Raw genomic sequence first — 26,469 nt, 5'->3', positions numbered from 1 at the left:
AAGTGTGGTCTCACCAATGCCTTGTACAGCTGCATCATGATGTCCCAAGGATTATTGTCAATAAGCTCCTGGGGTGCTGCCGGCTGCTGTCGTGGCCCGGCTGCTGGCCCGGTTAACCTGCCGTGGAACCGGGAGGCGGCCTGGGGAGGGATGCCACCGAGCCCGGCACCTGCTCATCCCCGTGGACCGGCAACCGGAGAGGAGGATGGAGGGAGTAGGCGATGGCGGTGGTCGCTGGAACAAAAGGGTCTTACCTTCCGCCCAAGCCTCTCTCACTTACTCCACCCGTCTTCAAACCTGAACTGTGAGGAGGCTTGATGGAAAGAAATGCGATGATCAGTTTGTGGATGACATGGCCATTCCCAGTCCGCCTCAACCAAAATTAATAATATTAGGATTATCAGAACATAGCATAAACTTTCCGACAAGTCAGAGACACTTTCTTGACTACAGTCTAATAACTGCGAAAAAATTAATACTAAAATTTTGGGAAAAACCAGCAGCCCCCATAATCAAAATATGGATTACGGAAATGACTGAGACCTTGCATTTGGAAAAAATAAGATTTGTCTTAATTGACAAACCAGAATTATTTGTTAGTATATGGTCTCCATTTATTGAATTCTTGAAAAAGTGAATTGGTTTAACACAAAATCAGGGTTGAAACTAGAGTTTGGGATTGGATGAATAATTATACTTAACATATCCTGGATCTATCTCCACAATTTTGTTATTTGTAATTTCTTTTTCGTCTCCTTTTTCTCTCGATTAGTTTATAGTTTCTATTTTTTTTCTCTTTATCTTTATTCCCTAAAAATTTTTTAAAAAGTGAAGCTATGTAAGAAATCTGTAATTAAATTGTGGCTTACTACTATTTGTATTTATGCTTCTAATAAAAATATTTAAAAAAAGAAATGCGATGATGAGTTTGTGGGTGACATGACCATTCTCAGTCTGCCTCAACCAATTCAGTGTTGGGAGGAACTGCAGATGCTGGTTTAAATCGGAGATAGACGCAAAGCGCTGGAGTGACTCCGCGAGACAGGCAGCATCTCTGGAGAAAAGGGACAGGTGACGCTTCTTCAGACTCCACTGTGTCACCCATTCCTTCTCTCCAGACATGCTGCCTGACCCGCTGAGTTACTCCAGCTGTTTGTGTCTCTCTTCAGCCAAGTATCAAGCAGGAGAGGTTCAGATGTGGCTACAGAGGTGCGAGGGAGCATGCAGTATGGTGGCTCAAGTGTTGAGCTGGAAAAAGGTTTTGGCTTCTCAGTTGAACCGACGAGAGAGTCAGTCTGAAGAAGGGTTTCGGCCCGAAACGTCGCCTATTTCCTTCGCTCCATAGATGCTGCTGCACCCGCTGAGTTTCCCCAGCAATTTTGTGTACCTGAGTTAAAAGAGAGGCTTGGCTTCATATAATTTCATGTATTTCCATAGCTGCCTGGTGCCAACGTGTTTTGTAGTCAAAGAAGACTTTCTGAACTGTCCTCACTGCTGTAGATAGGTTTAGTTTAGAGACAGAGCCCGGAAACAGGCCCTTCGGCCCAACCAGCAATCACTTCTATCCACATTAACACTATCCTACACACTGGGGACAAGTTCCAATTTTTACCAAATCCAATTAACCTAGAAACCTGTACGTCTTTGGAGTGTGGGAGGAAACCGGAGGAATCCTTATGCCTTGTGTACCAACGGCACTGCCAATGCTGGCCTCTTTCACTCAGTCTGAAGAAGGGTCTCAACCCGAAACGTCACCCATTCCTTCTCTCCAGAGATGTTGCCTGTCCCGCTGAGTTACTCCAGCATTCTGTGTCTATCTTCTTTTACTAAAGCCTTGGTTCTCCAGTATTTCTAGCCTTTGATGCCCTTGTTAGCTATTTTTACCCATTTTACTTGCTATTTAAGCTCATATTATTTTGTACTGATCAAGCCTTGATTTTCCAAGCGCTGTCGAGGCCAGTGGCAGTGGCAGTGGCAGTGGAAAAAAAAACGTCTGTGAGTTACAGAAATTATACAGGGCAGAACATTGGAGTTACAGTTCTCGACACAAACTTAGTTTAGTGTAGTTTGGCGTTACAGTGCGGAAACAGGTCCTTCGGATCACCGAGTCCACGCTGACCAACTATCTTGTTCTATCCTACACACTAGGGACAATTTACAGAAGCCAATTACCCTTTGGAGTGTGGGAGGAAACCAGGGTACCCGGAGAAAACCCACGTGGTTACAGGGAAAACGTACAAACTCCGTACAGGCAGCACCCGTGGTCAGGATTGAACCAGGATCTCTGGTGCTGTAAGGCAGCAACTCTACCGCTGCGACACCATGCTGCCCAAACCTGTTCAAGAATACAGCCTTTACTTCTGGTTAAGATAATGAATACAGGGTCGTGTAAAACATCTACGGGTCCCAGGTGAACAAATCCAATGCCATCATCAAGGTTTAAGTATAAATATCTGTACAAAGTAATGGATTATACTGAACTCAATAGGAATTTTATCTCAATGTCAAATTTAAGGTCGCAAAAGTATAATGACATTCAGAGACAAGATTGAAATCTGAATATGGGCATCGTGTAGTTAGAACTATGGAATACCAATCCACAGACATGTTTCCAATACACACCCTGCCAACTGCACATTGATTAAATTAGTCTGGAATTAAAGGTGTAGGAAGGAACTGAAGACAAGACACAAAATGCTGGAGTAACACAACGGGACAGGCAGCATCTCTGGAGAGAAGTTTAGAGATACAACGCGGAAACAGGCCCTTCGGCCCACCGAGTCCGCACTGACCTGCGATCCCTGCACATTAACACTACCCTACACGCACTATTTTACATTTATAACCTACAAACCTGTATGTCTTTAGAGTGTGGGAAGAAACCAAAGATATCGGAGAAAACCCGTGTATAAACTCCATACAGACAGCACCCGTAGTCAGGATTGAACCTGGGTCTCTGGTGTTGTAAGGCAACTATACCGCTGCGCCACCGTGCTGCCCTATGAGCAGTAGCAATAATGGCAAAACCACTTGATTATTACCAGACTCTCATAAGGTTCAGGGAAGAAAATCTAACTGCCTTCAGTGATCTAGTCCACTAATATGGTTGACTCCTAACTGCCCCTTAGTGAAGGTGTGGAAAGGTTGGACTGTAATCGCCCACATTATTTTTAGTTTACTTGGGATACAGTGCAGAAACAGGCTCTTCGGCCCACTGAGTCCACGCCGACCTGCAATCCCCATATATTAGTTCTATCCTGCAGACTAGGGACAATTTACAGAAGCCAATTAACCTACAAACCTGCTCATCTTTGGAGTGTGGGAGGAAACGGAGCACCCGGAGACAGCCCACGCGGTCACGGGGAGAACGTACACACTGCGTACAGACAGCACCCGTAGTCAGGATGGAACCCGGGTCTCCGGCGCTGTGAGGCAGCAACTCTACCCCTTTAATACATCAAAGAAAAACTGAATGAAAAAATTAAGATGATGACAGCAGCTTTATAATAGTGGGAAATGGATATTTGTTAAAAAAATAAGGGCCTGTTCCACTGTGGCGACCTAATCTGCGAGTTTAGACGAGTTTGCGCTGGACTCAAACTCGCAGCATGGTCGACACCTGGTCCTAGGAGGTCCTATGAGGCCACTAATTCTCCTTCATGCTCGAAGGAAGTTCCCACATACTCGCGGCCTCAGCTAAGTCGCGGAAAATCTTTCAGCATAATGAAAACATTTCCACGAGTAAAAATTAGTCGGCATGGGTCTTTTGAACTTGTGGTGCAGTGGAGTGGGGTCGCTATGTAGTTACAGGCAGTCGAGGGCAGGCGTATGCAATCTCCTTCGCTGACCGGGCATTTTAATTAGCTCATTGGAGTTTTCAGAACCAAGGAAAACCGACCGGTAATGTTAAATGGCCGCTAAACTTTATTATAAGTTGGCTGGCTTCTTAAAAGTGTCTCCACTCCTTCTCCCTCCCCTTCTCTCTCCCCCCCCCCCCCCCCTGCTCTCTAAAGGACTTACCGTAACTGTGCCAGCTGTCTTTTACCTTCCTCTTCATCGTGGGTGTGAATTTCAGGCAGCTCCCCCGCTTTCCTTGGCCTCCGCCTTTGCGATGTGTTTGTGTGTGTGTGTGTGTGTGTGTGAGGTCAGAATTAACCTAGCTCGCGGTTTCATTGCTGACGGTCGATCCAGCTCGATGTTTTTCAGGCGAGTGCCCTCAAGATTGAAGGTCGAAGACAGTCGCTGAAAGGTCGCGTTAGTGGGACAGGCCCTATAGTTTGCTACACTGACAGTCAGGCAGAGTATCCACATACAATTCCAAGTTGATATCATGACTGAGAGCGTACACTGTTCAGAAAGCCTTTGATGTTTAGAGATGCAGACTCAAAAAATCAGATAACAGGAGGTGCCAGAGTTGAGGAATGGGTGGGGGAGGTTGGTCTCCCTGATAGTTCTGAAGGGTCAAAGATGAAATCAGGTCTGCATTCCTCCTCCTCCAGGCAAAGGGTTCTGGATGGTCTGATAGTCTTCAGATAATGAAAGGCTAAACAAAGAGGCGCAGCGGTAGAGTTGCTGCCGCACAGCGTCAGACACCCGGATTCAATCCTGACTACGGGTGCTGTCTGTACGGAGTTTGCCCGTGACCCGTTTGGGTTTTCTCCGGGCGCTCCATTTCCTCCCACACTCCAAAGATACGCAGGTTTGTCGGTTTAAATTGTCCCAAGAATGTAGGATAGAACATTCGTACAGGTACAGTGTACGGATGATCGCTGGTCGGCGCGGGCTCGGTGGGCCGAAGGGATTGTTTCCACGCTGCATCTCCAAACCAAAGGAATGTGGCAAAGGGGACAAAGTAGCCAGTAAATATATGACAACCCTGGATATATGGCAACCCAAGATAAAGGGATAATGTTATAAATATACCCAGGAGTACTCAGCAAGAAGCTAAAATACTTTACAATGGTGCATTGAAAGGGTCAACACAAAAGAAGGAATAGTATTATGGTCATAGGAGTTGGATATACATTGTATAATTGAGTTGGGTCAGGTAATCAATTTTGTGTTGCAATTTCGATACAACCTAATGCAAAGATAAACCGAGAGGGCAATAATCGACAAGAATGAAGTCACAGTGCAGTGTTCTCATTGATTGTGGCATTCCTTTAGTCGCAGGGTGGTGAATCTGTGGAATTCCTTTCCACAGATGTCTATGGAGGCCAAGACGATTGATATTTTTAAGGCAGAGACAGATTCTTGATTAGTACGGGTGTATGGGGAGAAGACAGGAGAATGGGGGTTCAGAGGGGGAGATAGAGGAGAGGGCCAATTCTGGAGTATGGTGTACAATTTTGGTCGCCTAATTATAGGAAGGATGTCAACAAAATAGAGAGAGTACAGAGGAGATTTACTAGAATGTTGCCTGGGTTTCAGCAACTAAGTTACAGAGAAAGGTTGAACAAGTTAGGGCTTTATTCTTTGGAGCGCAGAAGGTTAAGGGGGGACTTGATAGAGGTCTTTAAAATGATGAGAGGGTTAGACAGTTGAAGTGGATAAGCTTTTCCCACTGAGAGTAGGGAAGTTTCAAACAAGGGGACATGACTTGAGAATTAAGGGACAGAAGTTTAGGGGTAACATGAGGGGGAACATCTTTACTCAGAGAGTGGTGGCTGTGTGGAATGAGCTTCCAGTGAAGGTGGTGGAGGCAGGTTCGTTTTTATCATTTAAAAATAAATTGGATAGTTATATGGACGGGAAAGGAATGGAGGGTTATGGTCTGAGCGCAGGTATATGGGACTAGGGGAGAATACGTGTTCGGCACGGACTAGAAGGGTCGAGATGGCCTGTTTCCGTGTTGTAATTGTTATATGGTTATATAGATCAGCCATGATTGAATGGCAGAGTAGACTTAATGGGCCGAATGGCCTAATTCTGCTCCTATCACTTATGACCTTACACATTGGGCTTACATTATGCACAGAACTGGGTTAAATGGGCCACATAGATAATGTACTTCTGAAGAAAGGTCTCGACCCGAAATGTCACCTTTTCCTTCGCTTCATAGATGCTGCCTCACCCGTTGAGTTTCTCCAGCATTTTTGGGTCTATCTTTAGTGGATCAAGTTTGCAATAAAGACAAGGGTAAGGTGCTGAGAACTCAAGCTGTTGGCCTGAAGTACATGGAAAGTAGATAAAAATGCTGTAGAAACTCAGGCTCTGGGTCCTGGAAATGTGCGTCTACATCTGGAAAGAAGGAACTGCAGGTGCTGGTTTACACAAAAGGATGCAAAATGCTGGAGTAACTCAGCGGGTCAGGCAGCATTTCTGGAGAACATCGAAGTTACCCCAGCAGTTTGTTACCATTTCTGCTTACAAATCTCTCTGCACTTCTTTCAACAAAATGGCATTTTTTCCTATAGCCAGGTGACCAACACTGAACACAATACTCCAAGTGCGGCCTGAGGTTGAATCTATCCATTTCTTAATTTAGAGATGAGTGTGCTCAGTCCGCTAACTGTCGTTGTCTAACAAGAAACAAAGTGGTGTTGAACAGGGAGTTTAGTCAGATTGCTTGAAAGTGCCTGGTGCTGGGAACAGGACATTTAAAACTTCTGCTAAAGTGTATTCTTGCCTGATCCGGCCCACCAACGCACAAGTTAAAACAATCATAGAGTCATACAGCGTGGAAACAGGCCCTTTGGCCCAACATGCCCACACCGACCAACAAACCCTATCTACACTAGTCCCACCCTTCCACGTTTGGCCCTAACCTGTCCTAATTATGTACTTGTCCAAATGCTTCTCATACATTGTGATAGTACCTGCCTCAACTACATCCTCTGGCAGCTCGTTCCATACACTCACTACCCTATGTGGAAAAAAGTTGCCCCTCAGATTCCCATTAAATCTTCCCCCCTCACCTTAAACCTATGTCCTCTGGTTCTCGATTCCCCCTACTCTGGGCAAGTTACTCTGTGCGTTTGCCCAATCTGTTCTGTTCCTCTCATGAATTTGTACACCTTTATAAGATCACCCCTCATCTTTCTGTGCTCCAAGGAATAGAGCCCTAGCTTGCTCAACCTCCCCCTATTGCTCAGTCCCTTGAATCCTGGCAACATCCTTGTAAATATTCTCTGAACCATTTTAAGGTTCATTAAGTACACTTTATACCCTCCATTTTACACCGCATGTGTTTTAGTTTAACTTTGTTTAAAGAGATACAGCGCGGAAACAGGCCCTTCGGCCCACCGAGTCCACACCGACCAGCGATCCCCACACATTGACACCATCCCAAACTAGGTACAATTTACATTTATACCAAGGCAATTAACCTGCAAACCTGTACATCCTTGGAGTGTGGGAGGAAACTGAAAATTCCGGAGAAAACCCACGCCGGTCACGGGTAGAACGTGCAAACTCCGCACAGACAAACATCCACAATCATGATCGAACACCACTGCACCAGTGTGCTGCCCGTGATCTCTCCTAAAACCCCTGTCCCACGGTACAATTTCATTCCAAGAGTTCTCCCGGGTTTGCCCTGATTCGAACTCGGAGATTTACGGTAATGGCCACTCGTCGGTACTCGGGGCTCTCGTGGCCATTTTTCAACATGTTGAAAAATCTTCACGAGTCTTCCCGTGCTTACCTGCCGTTAGCGAATCTTCCCGAGAACCTGCCGTTAGCGTTACGAGCCGCTAAGAGACGTCCCCGAGCTCCGACGTATCCGCTACGTTCATTCTCCGTGCTTACCACGAGTTTGATTTTTTTTAAACTCAGGAGAGCTCTTGGAATGAACTCGTACCGTGGGACAGGGCTATAACCCTGCAAGTCTCTGGCTGGGTAGGAAGGAACTGCAGGTGCTGGTTTATACCGAAGATGTTTAATATCTGAACTGGAAATGTTTGATGTCGACGTTACAGCATCAAGATCTTCACTATAGTGAGAACAGAATTTAAATAGCGTTTTTCGTAGAAAACCCATTCTGGATTGTGAGTGGGGGAATGTGGGAGGAAGGTAGTGGAATGGGAGTTTGGGGAGGTGATCAATGGACAAAGCAATTACACATTCGACATTTTAATTTTCACAGCATCATGAATCATTTCGGTTTTTCATGGGAGTGTTTATTGTAACTCGGAACATTTTTCTCATCAATTCAGACACTTTACATTGCGTGTGATACAGGCTTTTAACTGGCTGTACAACAGAAGCAACCTTTATATCTCCAGAATATTGCATGGGCACCCAAAACGATTTGTGGCCCGTGGCAATCAATGTCCTCACAGTTACACTTCAGCACATGAGGAAGAGTGAAAGGAAATTGCAAAGGACTTCTTGATATAAACAAATCAAGTGTCTGATCGGTTTCCTTCTGGAACCTGGCGTCTACTACAACTTGCCATTTGCGAAAGCTGCCTCCTGGAATTGAAGAACATAGGTTTTGAAGTATGCCCTGAAGAACAAAAAAACCAAGGGAGCAGTCGTTAAAAAATAAGAACACACAAATCAGAAAGACAACAAACCTTTTGATGATTTAAATGCAGAAAAACACATATTTTCTCACAACTCTCAAATTTTCCATTAAGCCGTTTCAATCTTTGTGCCAAATAGTATGTATTGCCTTTTTAAGAGAATAAATAATTGCTATTTTTAACATTTGCGCAGAAGCCCAGAGGAGTAAATCTACTATTTACACGACCGTAACACGTAGGAACTGAATTAGACCATTCATGGGCCGAATGGCCTAATTCTGTTCCTGGAACTTATGAACCCAAAGCTCTCCTATCCATGTACCTGTCCACGTGTCTGTTAAACGTCGTAATTCCAGCCACCTCTGTGGCTTCCTCTGACAGCTTATTCCATGAACACACCACCCTCTGTGTGGATAAAGTTGCCCCTCAGTTTCCTTTGAAATCTATCCTCTCTCACCTTAAACTTAGGCCGTCTCGTTTTTGACTCCTGTGCCCAAGGGAAAAGACTGGCTGTTTACGTTATCCATGCCTCTCGTGATTTTATATACCTCTAGTCACCCTCAGCCTCCTACGATCCAGAGAGCAATCTATCCAGCCTCTCCTTAGAGCTCAAACACTTCAGATCCAGTAATATCCTTGTAAATTATTTTTGCACCTTTTCCAATTTAATGTCATCCTTCCTGTATCATAGAACTATGCAGCTGCATCTTTAGGTCTCTGTTCTACAAAAGTCCCCATGGCCCAACCATTTATTGTGCACCCTTCCCTGGTTTGTCCTACAGCGCCTTTTATACAATGCGAGTTTAGAAGGATTTAGGGGGACTTCCTTGCAACTTACCGAATAGTGAAAGGACTGGAGAGAGTGCACGTGGAGACACGTGGAGAACATGTTTCCACTTACAAGGATGTTGCCAGGACTAGAGGGTGTGAGCTATAGTGAGAGGTTGAGTAGGCTGGGTCTCTATTCCATGGAGCGCAGGAGGATGAGGGGAGATCTTATAGAGGCGTATAAGATCATGAGAGAAATAGATTGGGAAGATTCACAGTCTTTTACCCAGAGTAGGGGAATAGAGGATCAAAGGACATAGGTTCAAGGTGAAGGGGAAAAGATTTAATAGGAATCAGAGGGGTAACTTTTTCACACAGGTGGGTGTATGGAACAAGCTGCCAGAGGAGGTAGTTGAGGCTGGGACTATCCCATCGTTTAAGAAACAGTTGGACAGGTACATGGATAGGACAGGTTTGGTGGGCTATGGACCAAGCGCAAACAAGTGGGACTAGTGTAGCTGGGACATTGTTGGCCAGTGTGGGCGAGTTGGGCCGAAGGGCCTGTTTCCATACTCTATCACTATGACTATGTGATTAGTGGGAGGCTAGGACCATAATTCATAGCCTTAGAATAAAAGGGATGTACTTTTAGAAAGGTGACGAGGAGGAATTTCTTTAGTCAAGAGGGTGGTGAATCTGTGGAAGTCATTGCCACAGACGGCTATAATCAATAGATATTTATACAGTGGAGATTGACAGATTCTCTGATTAGTAAAGTTATCAGGGGTAAAGGGGAGAGTAGAATGGGGTTGAGAGGGAAAGATAGATCAGCCCTGATTAAATGGCGGAGTAGACTTGAAGTTCTTAAATTCTGTTCCTATAACATATGAACGTTCTTCTACCTAATTCTGCCATCCCTCAGCTCATTGGTGTAGTTCATCAAAATAATCAGATAACCTTCTTCACTGTCCACTATACCACTGATTTCAGTGTCATCTATAAACCTGCTAACTATGTCAACTGTGCATCCAAATAATTTACATAAATAGTGGACGATCTCTGTGATACATCACTTGCAGCACAAAACGCCACAAGAGATCCTTTTTCCCTGTGGCTATCAATCTGTACAACCTCCCCCTTCTGTCGTGGGGTAGACTGACTCCCCTCCCCAATCTTTGCACATCCCTAATCCAGAACTTTCCACTCGTCACTTTAATTTCATGTATCTTATGTTTTATGACCGTTGGCAGATCAATTTCCCTCCTGGGATAAATAAAATTCTATTGTGTCGTATTGTTACAAGCATTTGTGGGTATCGATGCCAGCAAAATGTCTGCCAGAGTGGGCGGCATTGTGGCGCAGCGGTAGAGTTGCTGCCTCACATCGCCAGAAACCCAAGTTCGATCCTGACTACAGGTGCTGTCTGTACGGAGTTTGCACGTTCTCCCAGTGACCGCGTGGGTTTTCTCCGGGTGCTCCGGTTTCCTCCCACACTCCAAAGACGTACAGGTTTGTAGGTTAAATTGCTTCTGTAAAATTGTAAATTGTCCCTAGTGTGAAGGATAATGCTCGTGGACGGAGATCGCTGGTCTGCGCGGACTTGGTAGGCCGAAGGGCCTGTTGCAAGGCTGTATCTCTAAACTAAACTAAATGGGGGCCTGCAATTTCTTCCCCTGCTCTCCACGAAATCCTAGGATACACTTGATATGTTCGGCTAGGGAAGAAATATCATCCAACACGAATGTCACAGAAACTTTCCATGAATTTGCACAGAATTTTTTTTCTGAAAGACAAAACTTGAAATGCAAGTTCCCAGCCCCTATATTATGTAGCAAGCATAGAATAGGAAATAAATTAATTGGGCCTTACATTTTACAGGATTCAATTCAAGCTTGGTGCTGGCACAAGACTTGTAGAAGTTAATTTTAGTCAGGGTACAAGTCAGGGAGGCAGGGAGAACAAAAATAAATAATATAAAACCCGTGTAGCCAGCACACTTGCTCCCCACAATCCAGATTGTCGACGGAAGTAAACAGATGGCAATGAATAGAAGCACAAATGTGACTGAATCTCGCTTCCTTCCATGGCGTTGGACGCCGAGATGTTAATTCAAGGGTGATTTGCATGGAAATATTCCGTTCCTCCCACCATATTGTATGGGGATTGAGGAAGGGAAAATGAATCGACTCCACACTGAACATCGAACCCACAAATATCACTTCCGCCCAAACTCATCACTGTAGATGTTGGCAGAAAAAGCTGCACCCAAAATACAAATACTCAGCAGAGGGAGCAGCGTGTGGAGGGAGAGGGAGAAATAAAAGGCAGAGAGTGGTGAAAATGGGGGAGGTGAACGGGGCAAAGAGGGATAGAGGCAGAGGGAAGGAGGACGTTGGAAAGAGGTAGAAGAGGGGGAAGAGAAGGGGGCGAGGGGAGAGATTATCTCTACAGAACCACCTTACTTCCTGTGCATTGAGCATTTTTTGGTTTTCATTGCAGTGTTCCAGTATTCACTGCATTGAGTTTTTGCAAAAAGCATGTTACGCTAATTTAAACTATAAGCAATTGTTTTATTAGTAAAATGGATTTTGGTTTGCTCCTTAACATGTATCCTATTCTAGTGGAAGCTGATTTTTGTTTAATCATTATTTCCTATTTCATTACTGATGCCAGTCTCTTGGCTTGAGCAGAGGAATCAAGAACCAGAGGACATAGGTTTACGGTAAGGAGGGAAAAATTTAACAGGAATCTGAGGGGTAACTTTTCCAGTTAAAAAGTTTAATTACAATTTTAAGTCTGCAGGAAGGAACAGCAGATGCTGGTCAAACTGAAGAAGGGTCTCGACCCGAAACAGCACCCATTCGTTCTCTCCAGAGATGCTGCCTGTCCCGCTGAGTTACTCCAGCTTTTTGTGTTCACTATAATTGTATGATATCGTGCAAAGTTTTATATGAGAGATGTTTTCAAAACCCCCCTTCTCAGAATCCTGGAACTTCCATTTGCCTTGTGAAAACCCAGTTAACATTCTCATACATTCATTGTGGATACTGCATTACTATTTGTGCACTCAATTGAACTGCCTACCTGCCTGCTTTCTCCATTTTTGTTTAGAGTGAGGATAAACAATTTGAGATGGGAAACTGATAAATTATAACAGCAGCAGAGAAATCTGGGCCAGATAACCTAATATACACCAGCTGTAAGTAAAATGTGGCTGTACATCTCCGTGGATTGTCATTTTGTTGTGGTGGAGAAGCTTGTGTGGTCCTGAGATCCTGAGAGCGATGCCGTCTGGAGTTATGCTCCTGGTAGGGCCACCCATGGCGGTAAGGTCGAGGGGGAAGTCTCTGACAAAGAGCAATCCAACCAAGACCTCAACGGTGGAACAGGCGGAGGACGATGGCTGACCTTAGTGGAGCGTCACAACGGCTGGGAAGGCGGATGAAGGCTGCAGCAGAAAAGGGTCTCCGGTCGTCTTGGACTCCATGCCACTGGATCTTGACCCAGATCTGTCAAGGACCGTCTGTGCTCCAGTCTCCCCACGTTAAACAAAGTCACACACAGGCGTCCTCCATATAGGGAATAGCACCCTGGAGACACCTATGGTCAGCCATGACCGAGGGGGGGCCTAAGAAAGTAGAAACATGCACGATTCCTATAGCACAACAGAATGTAAGTTGTTAATCTGTGAAGATACTTACTTTGCTCTCTTGGCCATCTCATTGCCGTCCCAGCGTGGACTGTAAGGGTAGGATTTCTGTATCTGCTGATAGAGCTGTCCACTATTGGTGAAATGGTACACAGACTGGAACGTCAAAGTAGGTTGATCTCGTGGAAAGTATAAGGGCAAATCAACTGCAGAGAAAAAGAAAAAGTTGTAAGGTTTGGAAAAAAGAGGGGGGGAGAGAAAAGAGATAAAAAGAAACAGCTGCCGTTACTCACAATGAAACATACCATTTGAAATAAGGATTGAATCATTCCAGTTGTGAATGTGTCAAAGAATGGTTGGTCATGTCCCCAAGGCATGAATACAGTCATGTGTGCTTAATCTTTGCTCGGTAGTTAACATGACAGGTCCATGTATGCTCAAACATAGAAAATGGATCTTGTGATAGACACAAAATGCTGATTTAACTCAACGGGTCAGGCAGCATCTCTGGAGGAAAAGGAACAGGCGACGTTTTGGGTTGAGACCCTTCTTCAGACGGTTGAAGGGTCTGGACCCGAAACGTCATCTATTCCTTTACTCCAGAGATGCTGCCAGTCCCGCTGAGTTACTCCGGCGTTTTGTGTCTATATTTGGTGTAAACCAGCATCTGCCGTTCCTTTCTACACAAACGGGTCTCGTGGTCCACTGATTTTGTTACGTTAACCTTCAATTGGGTGTACAATCTGCAAAGGTTCATGAAATGGTCCACGGACTATGCCATCGCTATAGCCCTATACTCATCCCTGGAACACCTGGATATGAGAGACACCTGTCAGACTCCTATTTATAGATTACAGCTCTGCCTATAACACCATTATACCATCCAAGCTCATCACCAAATTCGCGAGGATTAGAGTCAGCACACATCTCTGCAACTGGATGCTCCTCGACTTCCTGACCAACAGACCCCAATCAGTGAGGATAGGGGACAAATCATCCTCTACGATAATCCTCATCACTGGTGCTCCGCAAGGATGTGTTCTCAGCCCCCTTCTTTACTCCTTGTACACCCACGACTGGGCAGCCATGTACAAATCCAATTCCATTTATAAATTTGCAGACGACACCATCATTGTGGGCCGGATATCAAATAACGATGAGATGGAGTACAGGAAGGAGATCGTGAACCCTGTGTCCTGATGTCGAGACAACAACCTTTCTCTCAATGTCAGCAAGACAAAGGAGATAGTGATGGACTTCAGGATGAGACGCAGTACACATACCCCAGTTTGCATTAATGGCACCGAACTAGAGGTGGTTGAAAGCTTCTATTCCTAGGAGTCATTAACACCAACAACTTCTCCTGAACCACCCATATTGAAGCAATGACCAAGAAGACATACCAACGCCTCTACTTCCTTAGAAGGCTTACGAAGTTCGGCATGTCCCCGACAGCTCTCTCCAACTTCTACAGATGTGCCGTATAAAGCATTTTATCGGGATGCATCACAGCTCGGTTTGGGAACAGCTCCATCCAAGACCGCAAGAAATTGCAGTGAATTGTGGACGCAGCCCAGACCATCACACAAATCAACCTCCCTTCCATTTACTCCATCTACACCTCATGCTGCCTCGGCAAGGCCAGCAGCATCATCAAGGACCAGTTGCACCCTGGCCACTCCATTTTCTCCCCTCTCGGGCAAAATGGATAGAAGTGCGAAAATGCACACCTCCCGATTCAGGGACAGTTTCTTCCCAGCTGTTGTCAGGCAACGGAACCACCCTTCCACAACTAGGCAGCAGTCCTGAACTATTATCTACCTGATTGAAGACCCTTGGACTATCTTTGACCAGACTTTACTGGCTTTATCTTGCACTACACGTTATTCCCTTCATTGTACACTGTAAATGGCTCGATTGTAATCATGCATTGTCTTTCCGCTGACTGGTTAGCACACAACAAAAGCTTTTCACTGTACCTCGGTCTAGGTGACAATAAACTAAACTCAAACACATTAGAAAGAGTACTATAATTGTTTGCACAGTACTATGCACAAAAACAGGATGCAAGAGATACTTGAGAAGTTTGCAGTTACTGAGTGTGCTGATCACCATGGGGTAAGACAGATCTTGAAAGTGTAAGATGTTCTCAATTGACACTAAGGTAGAGGAAGAATGTATTTCGTCACAGTGTGATGATTCTGTGGAATTCATTGCCACAGACAGCCGTGGAGGCCAAGTCAATGGATATTTTTTAGGCTTCTTGATCAGTATGGGTGCCAGGAGTTATGGGGAGAAGGCAGGAGAATGAGGTTGAGAGGGAATGATTGGATCAGCCATGATTGAACGACGGCGTAACTGATGGGCCAAATGGCCTAATACTGCTCCTAGAACTCACAAACTTATGAGGTGTTCCAGTTTGCCAAGGCTTTCGAGGGAATGAGAAAAGCAGACTTGGAGTGAGATCCTGCTCCAAAAATATTTCCCTTGGAAGTTGAGGAAGAATAGATGGGGTTTGGCAAAGATGACACCTGCCAGCGTTTAGGGGATTGTTCTTTTCACCCTAAGGAACAATTGTAGATTTACTTGAAGGAGTCAAAGGGTAGTTGTTGAGGGTTGTTTCTCTGTTCAAAGACCTGTGACCAGGGGAGTGCCACAAGGCTTGGTGCTGGGTCAACTGTTGTCTGTTATCTCCAGGAACGATTTGGATGACAATATAGTTTAAATTATTCTTAAATTTGTAGACGACACCAAAATTGGTGTTGATATACTGAACAAGTGAGGAAGGATATCTAAGCTTACAACAGGATCTAGATCAGATTGGCAGGTGGATCAAGGAATGGCAAATGGAATGTAATTCTGACATGCGTGAGGTGTTGCTCTTTGGCATGTGAAATCAAGGCCGCACTTACATGTTAAATGGTAGAGTCCTGAAGGGTGAGTTACAGAATAGAGAGATCTGGGCGTACTGATACATGGTTCCCTAAAAGTGGCGTGTCAGGTGGACAGCAAAGTGACAAAGGCATTTGGCATGCTTGACTTCATCAGGAAGGGTACTGGCTATAAAAGTGAGGGCATCATTATGCACCAGATGAGACCACACGGTGTACAGTTCTGTTCGCCCAACTATAGGGAGGATGTCATAGTTGAAAAGGATGTGGAAGAGATTCACCAGGACGTCACCTGGGCTTGAGAGGTTAGATAGGCCGAGAAAGGGTGACATGGTAGTGCAGTGGTAGAGTTGCTGCTTTACATCGCCAGAGATCCGGGTTCAATCCTGACTACGGATGCTTGTTTGTACGTTCTCCCCGTGACCTGCATGGGTATTCTCTAGGATCTCCGGTTTCTCCACACTCCAAAGCTGTCCAGGTTTGTAGGTTAATTGGCTTGCTAAAATTGTAAATTGTCCCTAGTGTGTGTAGAACTAGCGTTAGTGTGCGGTAATCGTTGGTCAGCGTGGATGAGTCCAGAGCTTGTGGGACAGAGTGGTACAGAGCCTGTTTCCATGCTGTATCTCTAAACTAAATTAAACTATTTTAATTTAGCATAGGAGGCTGAGAGGTGTGACTTTCTTGAGGTGTACACAAGATTATGGGGGGTATGGATAAAGTGAACAATCGCAGTTTTTTCCCCAATGCATAGGCTTCAGGTGAGAGGGGAGAAGAGGAACTTCAGAGGCAACCTTTTTGCTCAGATGCTAGTCCGTATCTGAAGCTGTAGAAATTGCTACAATTACCACTTTCTAAAGACATTTGGGCAGATAATGGATAGAAAGGGTTTGGAGCAGCGTTTCTCAACCGGGGTTCCCTGGAACGCTAGGGTTCCGCGAGAGGTCGCTAGGGGTTCCGAGAGAATTTATTTTGTCCCGACCCCTCCCCTGACACCAGTCGGAAGAAGGGGCTCGACCCGAAACGTCACCCATTCCTTCTCTCCAGAGATGCTGCCTCACCCACTGAGTTACTCTAGCATTTTGTTTCTACTTTTAATCATATGTAAATGCATTTTTGAGTCATTTTTGTGTTTAATTTCATATTCGTAGTGTGAAACGGTCTTTAGTGGTCAGTGGACAGGAGCCGTACGTGACGGATTTGTGTATCATCAAGTGATTCATTCGTGTACAGACGCATGCACGGTCTCCATCAGTCCTGTCTGTGTTTCTTGGCATGCAGGTACACTCCCTCATTCACCCACGTTATTTAGTAGTTTTTACACATCATTTAGGGATGTTATATGAATTTTAAAAATTTAAGTATGTTTATGTTTGTTAGTTTATGAAAAGTTTATTTATGTGTTTTTGCTAGTTTATGAAAAGTTTGTGTGTGTTGTTTTCTCTCTCTCTCCTCCAAGGTTAGTCCTTCTGTTTGCCTTTATCTGCTTTAGTTTTGAACAAGCAGTTTGATTTCAGTTATTTTTTTTTTCATTGTCAATAATTTTTTTTGCTTAAACCAGTTATCAGAAAAATATATCACGTTTGCCTTATGAACTTTAAGTTTATGAAAGAGAAAGAAAGAGATTGATAAAGATATATAATCATTTTGATGGCGGGGTTACCTGAGACATGAAAATTATTTCAAGGGTTCCGCAAGGGTAAGAAGGTTGAGAAATGCTGGTTTGGAGGATTCAGGGTCAAATGCGGGCAGGTGGGGCTATCATTGCTTCCAAGTATCATTAACAGTATCCAAGGATGGCAACTTGGTCGGCATGGCCGAGGTGGGCCGAAGGGCCATGTTTCCGCGCTGTTACTCTAATCTGGACAATTAATTGAAATGTTATTATCTTCACCAATCCCAATTAGTTTATCAGATCATAATACTGGTTCAATTCTCTGCACGTACAAGTTTACGATGAAGTTTGCTTTGTTCCAAGCTGTGGTATAGCTGAAATAAAAGGTACAAAGTCTCACCTTGCCATACCTATGCAAATGAGGTCAACACCCATGTTCTAGACAAAGGATTTCTAAGGATTTGATCGCAAGAACAGAAAATAAATAGTTCTTACAGTAAATTCCAGGAAGTGGTATGAATAGAAAAGCAGTGTATCCACCTGCATGAAGGTATATTTTTAATGATCAACTGAGACACCAATTGCAAATATCAGCAGTACTGTTTAAAAAAAGTATAATTCAATATGCCATTAATGAAACTATGTCTGATTTAAATACAAGGTCTGAAGAAGGGTCTTGCCCCGAAACGTCACCTATCCATGTTCTCCAGAGATGCTGCCTGACCTGCTGAGTTACTCCAGCATTTTGTACCTATCTTCAGCCTGTGCTTCAAGGGTACAGTATTTTGCAAGTGAATGGAGGATGGGAGGGTGTGGAGGTGTGGTATGCTGCCGTTTGTTAATGATTTCAGGTTGGCGTTGAATATGATCTTACCACACAATCCACCCCCTCCTCTCTACCACCAAACAGGAGCCTTGCCTGGAAGGCTGCCTGTCTGATGGCAATGGAGCGTTGAAGAAGAGACCAAAACAAGAGATGAGCATGTTATGGCTCGGGCAGTAATAGGGTGATTCGATCACAGCTTTTGGCCATTTCGAGGACAAGGAGAGGCTTGAGAGTAGGGGGTAGGTAACAAACTTAGAACTAAGCTAGACAAAGCTGATTTAGACTTTACTGTTGATGTTTGAGATACAGGGCAGACACAAGCCCTTCAGCCCACCCAGTCCGCACCGCCTCGTGATCATCCCCGTACACTAGCACGATCTTACATCGGGACAATTTACAATCTTTACCATAGACATTAACCTGCAAACCTGTACGTCTTTGGAGTGTGCAAGGAAACCGGAGCACCCGGAGTAAACCCACGGGGTCACAGGGAGAAGGCACAAACTCCGCACAAACAGCATCTGTGGTCAGGATCAAACTCGGGTCTCTGGCGCTGTACGGCAGCAACTCTACCGCTGCGCCACCTTGCTGCCCTACTCTAGACAGTACTGAGGCACTGCTGCCTTTCAGATGAGGATGAATCACGACAGTATCTATATCTTCAAGGGAATCTAAAGTATCTATTGAAATTATTCAATTTGCGATGGGGACACTATCCCCGCTATCCTTGTCAATACTTACCCCTCAATCACATCACTGAAATTGATTATCTGATTGTTGTAACCAGAGACCCGGGTTTAATCCTGTCTCTACAGAGTCTGTACGTTTTTCCTGTGACCATGTGGGTTTTCCCCGGGTGCTCCGGTTTTCTCCCACATTCAAACACGTAAAGGTTTGTTGGCTAATTAGCTTTGGTAAGATCGTAAATTGTCCCTTGTGTGTAGTGTAGAGCTAGTGTATGGGGATCGCTGGTCGGCGCAGACTCGGTGGGCCGAAGGGCCTTGTTTCGTGCTGCCTCTCTAAACTCTAACTAGTGTGAACAGGTTGGCATGGAATCAGTGGGCTGAAGGGCCTATTTCCATGCTGTATCATTCAACCAATAGTATTTTCATTAGCAGAAAGGCAGAGGCAGAAATCCTCAACAGATTTAAACGATGCCCTGAAGTATGCTTGAAGTATTGTGACCTGCAGAGTTACTTGCTAAGTACCAGAAGGCGGGGAGCTTATTTTCCAACTGGCAAAGCAAGAGGGGCTGAATAGCTTCCTTCATGTAGAGAATATTGACTGTGCTTTCAGCAGCGTGCAACCCCCTCTGGGCTTAGTTTAGCATTCTGTACAAAAGTACCTCTGACAGCGGCACTTCACTGGGGAATCAGCCTGCACCTTGTACTCCAATTCCTGGGAAGGGACTTGAAGTCGTAACCTTTGACACAGAGTCAAAATGTGCTTTGAATTGAGCTGCCACCCGTAGTAGTTCATTGGTGGGAAAACACTTTGAATGTCCCAAGGTCAGGAAGGGTAAATCAAAAACAAAATCATTTCTCTTCAGCCATAATAATCACATCTTCTGAATCCTAATTTTTCTTTGCCCTTTTGGAGGAACACGACTCGTGTCAGAATACGACCTGAAGTTTTTTCCAAAAGATGAAAATGTTTTCTTAACTCCCCCACCCCCACAATAGAGTCATTCAGCATGGAAAGAGGCTCTTCAGCCCAACTTTCCCACCCCAACCAAGATGCATTCGGCCTATATCCCTCTAAACCTATCCTTTCCACGTACCTGTCCCAATATCTTTTATAGTCTTCCAAAATATTGTACTCCACAGGGATCACTGGTCGGCATGGACTCTGGGGGCCAAAGGGCCTATTTCCACACTGTATCTCTAAACTAAACTAGTGTTGTGTGCAGGAAGGAACTGCAGATGCTGGTTTAAACCAAAGATAGATGCCAAAAACTGGAGTAACTCAGCGGGTCAGACGGCATCTCTACAGAAAAGGAATAGGTGACGTTTTGGGTCGACACCCTTCTTCAGACTGAGAGTCAGGGTAAAGGGAAACGAGAGATATAGAAGGTGATATGGTGAGATGTGGAATAAATGAATGAAAGATCAAGGTAAGGTGGAGCCCACAATGGTTCATTGTTGGCTGTGGGCGAGGTGATAACGAGTTATACAAACAGTGAAACTCAACAGGATGACAGTGAAACTAGTACGCTGTCTAGGGTGGGGGAGGGGATGGCCAAGGTATCATGAAGGCCAAGGCAGACTGAGCGAAGGTGTTCAGCGAAATCATCGCCAAGCTTGCGCTTGTTCTTGCCGAGTCCACAGCTGGAACAGCGGATACAGTAGATGAGGTTGGACGCGGAGCAAGTGCACCTCTACCTCACCAGAAAGAACTGTTGTGGTCCCTGGACAGAGTCGAGGGAGGAGGTATAGGAGAGGGCGTTGTAGGGTAGGTCTCCTGGGGTTTGGGTTGGGAAGGGATGAGTTAACCAGGGAGTTGCGGAGGGAACTGTCTCTGCGGAAGGCGGAAAGGGGTGGAGATGGGAAGATGTGCCTAGTGGTGGAGGTGGCAAAAATGTCGGAGGATTATGTGCTGTATGTGATGGCTGATGGTGTGAAAGGCAAGGAATAGGGGGACTCTGTCCCTGTTGTGGCTGGGGAGAGGGGGAGCAAGAACAGTGTTGCAGGGTATCAAGGAGACATGTGTGAGGGCCTCATCTATGATGGAAGAGAGGAACCCCCGGTCCCTAAAGGAGGACACCTCGGATATTCTCGTATGAAACACCTCATCTTGGGTGCAGATGCGGCGTCGATGGAGGAATTGGGAGTAGGGAATAGAGTCTTTGCAGGAGGTAGGTATGTTGCAAAACCTACTTTCGGCGGCGCTGCAGATCTGTCGCTGCCCGTGTGCGCGATTTTGGCACCTTTGAGAGGGGGGGCGAGTTTAAAACGCGATTTTCTCTCGGCTATTCAAATCGAGGTTGTTCAGTCTACTTAGCTGCTGACAAAAAATCGCTGCGAGGTTCGTTCGCTGCAGCTATTTTTAAACTAAATTGGTTAATTTAATTGTTATAGATTAAAAATCATCCTCTAAACCCGCGACCGCCGCTAACGGGACGGATCTCATGTAGGGGACAACGCAAGGTAGGTTGATTATTTTTACATTAAAAAGCGCTTCTTAAGATCCCTTTATACAAAGTTTTATGTTGCGAGTAGCTAATTTGGGGGCCCATTAAATCTCGCAGTATTTTTCTGGGCATATGGGGTACAAATTCACCGCAATGGGAACGTTCCAAACCAGCGCGTTCCACAGAGTTCCACAGGATCCCACTCGAAAGCTGATTTAAATGGCCATTAATTTACAGCAATTGAACACTAAATTCCTTCCATTTGGCCTATAAATTAATGTCAATGAGATATAAAAATCATGTTTTATTGTGAATTCTTGTCTGAATGTTCTTTGGACACTCACGCTATTTAAAAATGTTAATCTTTCCTTAAGAAATGGATAGATGTTTAGATCTAGTAATTGAATTTTGGAATTAGCTACAATTGGGTAACTAACTAATTATATGCTTTAATTTCAGGTCATCCAAGTAAAATTGTTTAATATTTGTTTCAGAATGCTTCAATCTATAATAACTGAAAATTTATTTCAGTTCTCTTAATTTTTCATAAAGTTATGGGCTTTAGACTGTCCTCGATCACAGCTTTTGTGTTAAGTCAATGGAAAAGCAATAGGGAACAAGATGCTAATTTCCGAGTATGAAAATGGCCATAACTTTTTTAATACTGAAGATATGAAAGTGAATTAGGTGTCAAATTAAACTTCTTTTTATGCTTTATCTGATGGGATAAATTGCAGACTTGATTTTTAAAATCTCAAAATTTTGTAACATTGCTAGAGGAGGCAGGGTGGGAAGAAGTATAGTCGAGACAGTGGTTTATAATAAATGTCAGTCGATAGTTTATCTCCTATGATGGAGTCGGTGAGATCAAGAAAGGGGGGGAGGTGTCGGAGATGGTCCAAGTAAATTAGAGTCATTAGGGTAATTGGTGGTGACTTTAATGAAGTCCGTGAGTTCTGCATGGATGCAGGAGGTAGCACTGATGCAGTCGTCAATGTCACGGAGATAGAGTTCGGGATAGGGCCAGTTTATGCCTGGAACAGGGATTGTTCGATGTACCCTACAAAGAGGCAGGCATAGCTGGGGCCCATGCGAGAGCCCATAGCTACGCCTTGGATTTGGAGGAAGTGGGAGGAGTCGAAGGAGAAGGTACTTCTCCTGTGTTATAGGAGAAGTAACACTATACTGGTGTTTAGTACATGCCATAACTAACTCCTCCGACAGCTCGTTTCATATTCCCACCACCAATAATTCTTGGAATCTTTGCTTATTGTGTACATATTATTCAACTCTCTCTTCCTATGAGTGTGCCAGGTTCCCTATTTAAAAAAATAACACTGCCGTCTTTATAAGGTTATCAGTGATAGGAACAGAAGTTGGCCATTCGGCCCATCAAGACTACTCCGCCATTCAATCATAACTGATCTATCTTTTAACCCCATTCTCCTGCCTTCTCCCCATAACCCTTAATGCCCATACTAATCAAGAATCTATCTATCTCTGCCGTAAAAATATCCATTGACGGCCTCCACAGCCTTCTGTGGCAATGAATTCCACAGATTCACCACCCTATGTCTAAAGAAATTCCTTCTCATCTCCTTCCTTTAATTCTGAGGCTATGACCTTGTACTATTCGCCCACTGGTGAAAATTTAATCTCCACATCCACCCTTTCACTATTCTGTAAGTTTCAATGAGGTCCCCGCTCATTCGTCTAAACTCCAGCGAGTGCAGGCCCAGTGCTGACAAACGCTCATCATATGTTAACCCACTCATTCCTGGGATAATTCTTGTAAACCTCCTCTGGACCCTCTCCAGAGCCAGCACATCCTTCCTCAGATATGGTGCCCAAAATTGCACACATTATTCCAAATGCGGCCGGACCAGCGCCTCTTCATTAGGAAGAAGGGTTTCGGCCCGAAACGTCGCCTATTTCCTTCGCTCCATAGATGCTGCTGCACCCGCTGAGTTCCTCCAGCAATTTTGTGTACCCTCTTCATTACATCCCTGTTTTTGTATTCCAGCACTCTTGAAATAAATGCTAGCATAGTGTTTGCCTTCTTCACTACCGATTTGACTTGCAGATTAACTTTTTGGCAATCCTGCACCAGCACTCCCAAGTCCCTTTGCACCTCCGACTCCACACTTTGCTCCACTATATTTATAGATCATTTGCTATTACACGACAAGCTAGAATTTCCTGCAAGTTGCCAGAGGTTCTGCGTCAAATTGCTGGCATTTCCCCTCATGGATTACAGAAGGCTCAGGGCTTTTTGTATGAATGTGTGCAATGGCAGAAATCACATGGTCCCCGTGGGCTGCTTGCTGGCTGCTGCCGCAGTCCGCCTGGACATTGGATTCCTCATGGAATCTAACAGCAGAGTGAGTGTCAACATCCTGGAATTTCCCAGCAGTCAGACTAAAGAAACTACCCCCCTGAACCTGCGCCAGATTAAACACGGTACAGGTTCAGTGGCTCCACTCTTTCCATGGGCGGCAATGGGCGGCAATGCCTGTGAATGCTTCGGATAGTTTACATTTTAAAAACATATTTAACCAAGTTTACCAAAACACATACGCAGCACTTAACGACCATCGATACACCAATTAATCGCACGATTAAAAATATTTTCAACAAGCTTTGAGATTTTTGTTTGTTTCCGCGTGCGAGGGGGCATTGATAAACCTTCAAGCTGTTCAGTAGCTGGCTCTGGCCAGACCACGAGCTGACACCAGCGACCAGAACGGAGCCAACATTGTTGAATTGGCTGCTTGCAGAGAAACTCAAAATAGGTGCAGACAGCAGAGGTAGTAGTGGGCAGTCGCCACTGCCAGGAAACTCCAGTCAAAACTTCCGAGCAGTACATTCTCAGCCATCGCATATTAAAACACGTCCAGGTCTGAAGAAAGGTTCCGACCCAAAACATCACCTATTACTTTTCTCCAGAGATGTCACCCAACCCGCCGAGTTACTCCAGTATTTTGTGTCTATCTTCGGTATAAACCAGCATCTGCAGTTTCTTTCGACACAATACCAAGTTCCTGTCTGTTTATCATGTATCAGAGTTATCAAAAGTAGACTCGAGTGGTTGCTGTTGGCTGAGCCTCAGTTGACAGAAATAATGAGTACAATATGTACAGGTGTCAGGGGTTATGGGGAGAAGGCAGGAGAATGGGGTTAGGAGGGGAAAATAGATCAGCCTTGATTGAATGGCAGTGTAGACTTGATGGGCCAAATGGCCTAATTCTGCTCCTATAACTTATGAAGGTCCATCGGAGTTCAAAGATCTAGAATGACGCTTCAAGACAGTACTGAGCGGGTACTGCACCAAGCTGTCTTCTGGGTAAGATGTTAAATCAATACATCAACCCCTCGCAAGGTTGGTCATAAAAGATCACATGAAACTATTTTAAAGGCAAGGGAGTTAATTTGATGTCCTGCTTGATGTTTACCCATTCGTTAAAATGATTGAAATTAAATATAGTAAACCTCCAATAACCGACTCACCAAGTGTATGGAACTGCCAGTGGTTTGGCATTTGGGCTGATCAGATGCTGAGCCCATGCCTCTAACACACTGCAGCCCTCGTTCCTATGGAACCTTCAACACACCGCGATTCACATGCTGCCCCTAATCTTAACACTCCAGTACCCTGATTCCCATGGTCCCCTGAGCAAACTAGGACCCTGGTTTCTTATGAGGATAGACACAAAAAGCTGGATTAACTCAGCGGGACAGGCAGCATCTCTGGAGAGAAGGAATGGGTGACGTTTCGACTCGAGACCCTTCCTTCACTCAAAGACACGGGAAATGGAAACGAGAGATATAGATGATGATGTAGAGAGACAAAGAGCAAAGATAGACACAAAATGCTGGAGTAACACAAGGAGAGACAGCATATCTAGAGATGCATCTCTCCTTGCCTTTCCCACCGAGTTACTCCATCTTTTTGTGTCTATCTTCGGTTTAGCAGACAGCATCTGCAGTTCCTTCCTACACACTACCCATTTTTTTTATTGAGTCACCCGAAACTCCCCTGATTCAGTTTATTGTGCTCTCTTGGAACTCCCGGAACCTTGTTCTCTAAAATTCCTTGAAACTCACTTCCTTCTGTTTTCTGCATTCCTGTGAAACTCACTGGGTCCACAGAATGCTGGAGTAACTCAGTGGGTCAGGCAGAATCGCTGGAGAACATGGGCACGTGATATCTTGACTCAAAAAGGGAATAGGTCAAGATCCAAAACGTCACCTGTCCATGTTCTCCAGAGCTGCAGCCTGATCCGCTGAGTTACTCCAGTCCTTTTGTGCACTAACCTGCATCTGCAGTTCCTTGCTATTGCAAACTCACTGGGAACCCATTTCTATGCTCTCATGAAACCCACAAGGGCCCAAGGGTTCCCATTCTCCCTTTGAACTTAATAAGCCTGCAGGAAATTTTATTTTACTATTCTGCAGCATGTACAAAATAGTGAATTCAAAAAGTGCTGGGCTGAATATCATCCAATAACATCCAAATGTCCAGAAAATCTACCAGTCTACCATCACCAAAATCCGAGAGTATCAGATTAACGGAGATTTGCTTCAAAGATACCCTTTTACCTGAATCTCTACACTGTGGACGGCTTGATTGTAATCATGTGTAGGAAGGGACTGCAGATGCTGGTTTAAACCGAAGATAGACACAAAATGCGGGACAGGCAGCATCTCTGGAGAGAAGGAGTGGGTGACGTTTTGGATCGAGACCCTCAATCAGAATAAGGGCCTTGACTTGAATAACCACTCATTCCTTTTGTCCAATGATGCTGCCTGTCCCGCTGAGTTACTCCAGTTAGTTGTAATCATGTGTAGTCTTTTCATTGACTGGGTAGCACGCAACAAAAAGCTTTTCACTGTACTTCTACACGTGATAATAATACACAAAACTAAACCACAATTGGAACACTGTCGCGTGTTCTGCTTATACAAGTTCAGATTATTGACGATTTTCATCACGTTTGCTTCATTTTCTCCCCCACCAACCAAATGTAGATAAAATACCTAAATTGGGGCATATTTTATCCCACCCTGTAGTTTCCCTGATGTTTATTTTTCTTCAGTTTGAGTGTAGCAATGCCAATAACTATGA

General features: G+C 44.7%; 1 protein-coding gene and 1 long non-coding RNA gene across 3 annotated transcripts in view; one reads left to right on the top strand and one right to left on the bottom strand.

Annotated features, from left to right (window-relative positions):
* The first annotated feature begins 7,794 nt into the window (after positions 1 to 7,794).
* Positions 7,795 to 20,143, top strand: LOC116972960. Its single transcript, XR_004411963.1, has 3 exons — positions 7,795 to 7,906; positions 16,942 to 16,947; positions 20,124 to 20,143. It is a non-coding gene; the product is annotated as an uncharacterized LOC116972960 (long non-coding RNA).
* Positions 8,099 to 26,469, bottom strand: part of babam2 (BRISC and BRCA1 A complex member 2) — a 182,361-nt gene continuing 163,990 nt past the window's right edge. For both annotated transcript variants that reach the window (XM_033020560.1, XM_033020559.1), the window contains exons 11-12: positions 12,938 to 13,091; positions 8,099 to 8,449 (exon numbers count right to left, since the gene is read on the bottom strand). In XM_033020560.1, the coding sequence (XP_032876451.1) occupies positions 8,386 to 8,449; positions 12,938 to 13,091 (218 nt within the window). In that variant the 3' untranslated portion in view covers positions 8,099 to 8,385. The remainder of the gene's footprint in view (positions 8,450 to 12,937; positions 13,092 to 26,469) is intronic.

Source organism: Amblyraja radiata, chromosome 5 (assembly GCF_010909765.2).
Source record: "Amblyraja radiata isolate CabotCenter1 chromosome 5, sAmbRad1.1.pri, whole genome shotgun sequence".
Taxonomy (NCBI): domain Eukaryota; kingdom Metazoa; phylum Chordata; class Chondrichthyes; order Rajiformes; family Rajidae; genus Amblyraja; species Amblyraja radiata.
The sequence above is the reverse complement of the archived record's forward strand: the minus strand, read 5'-3'. Positions and strand labels throughout refer to the sequence as shown.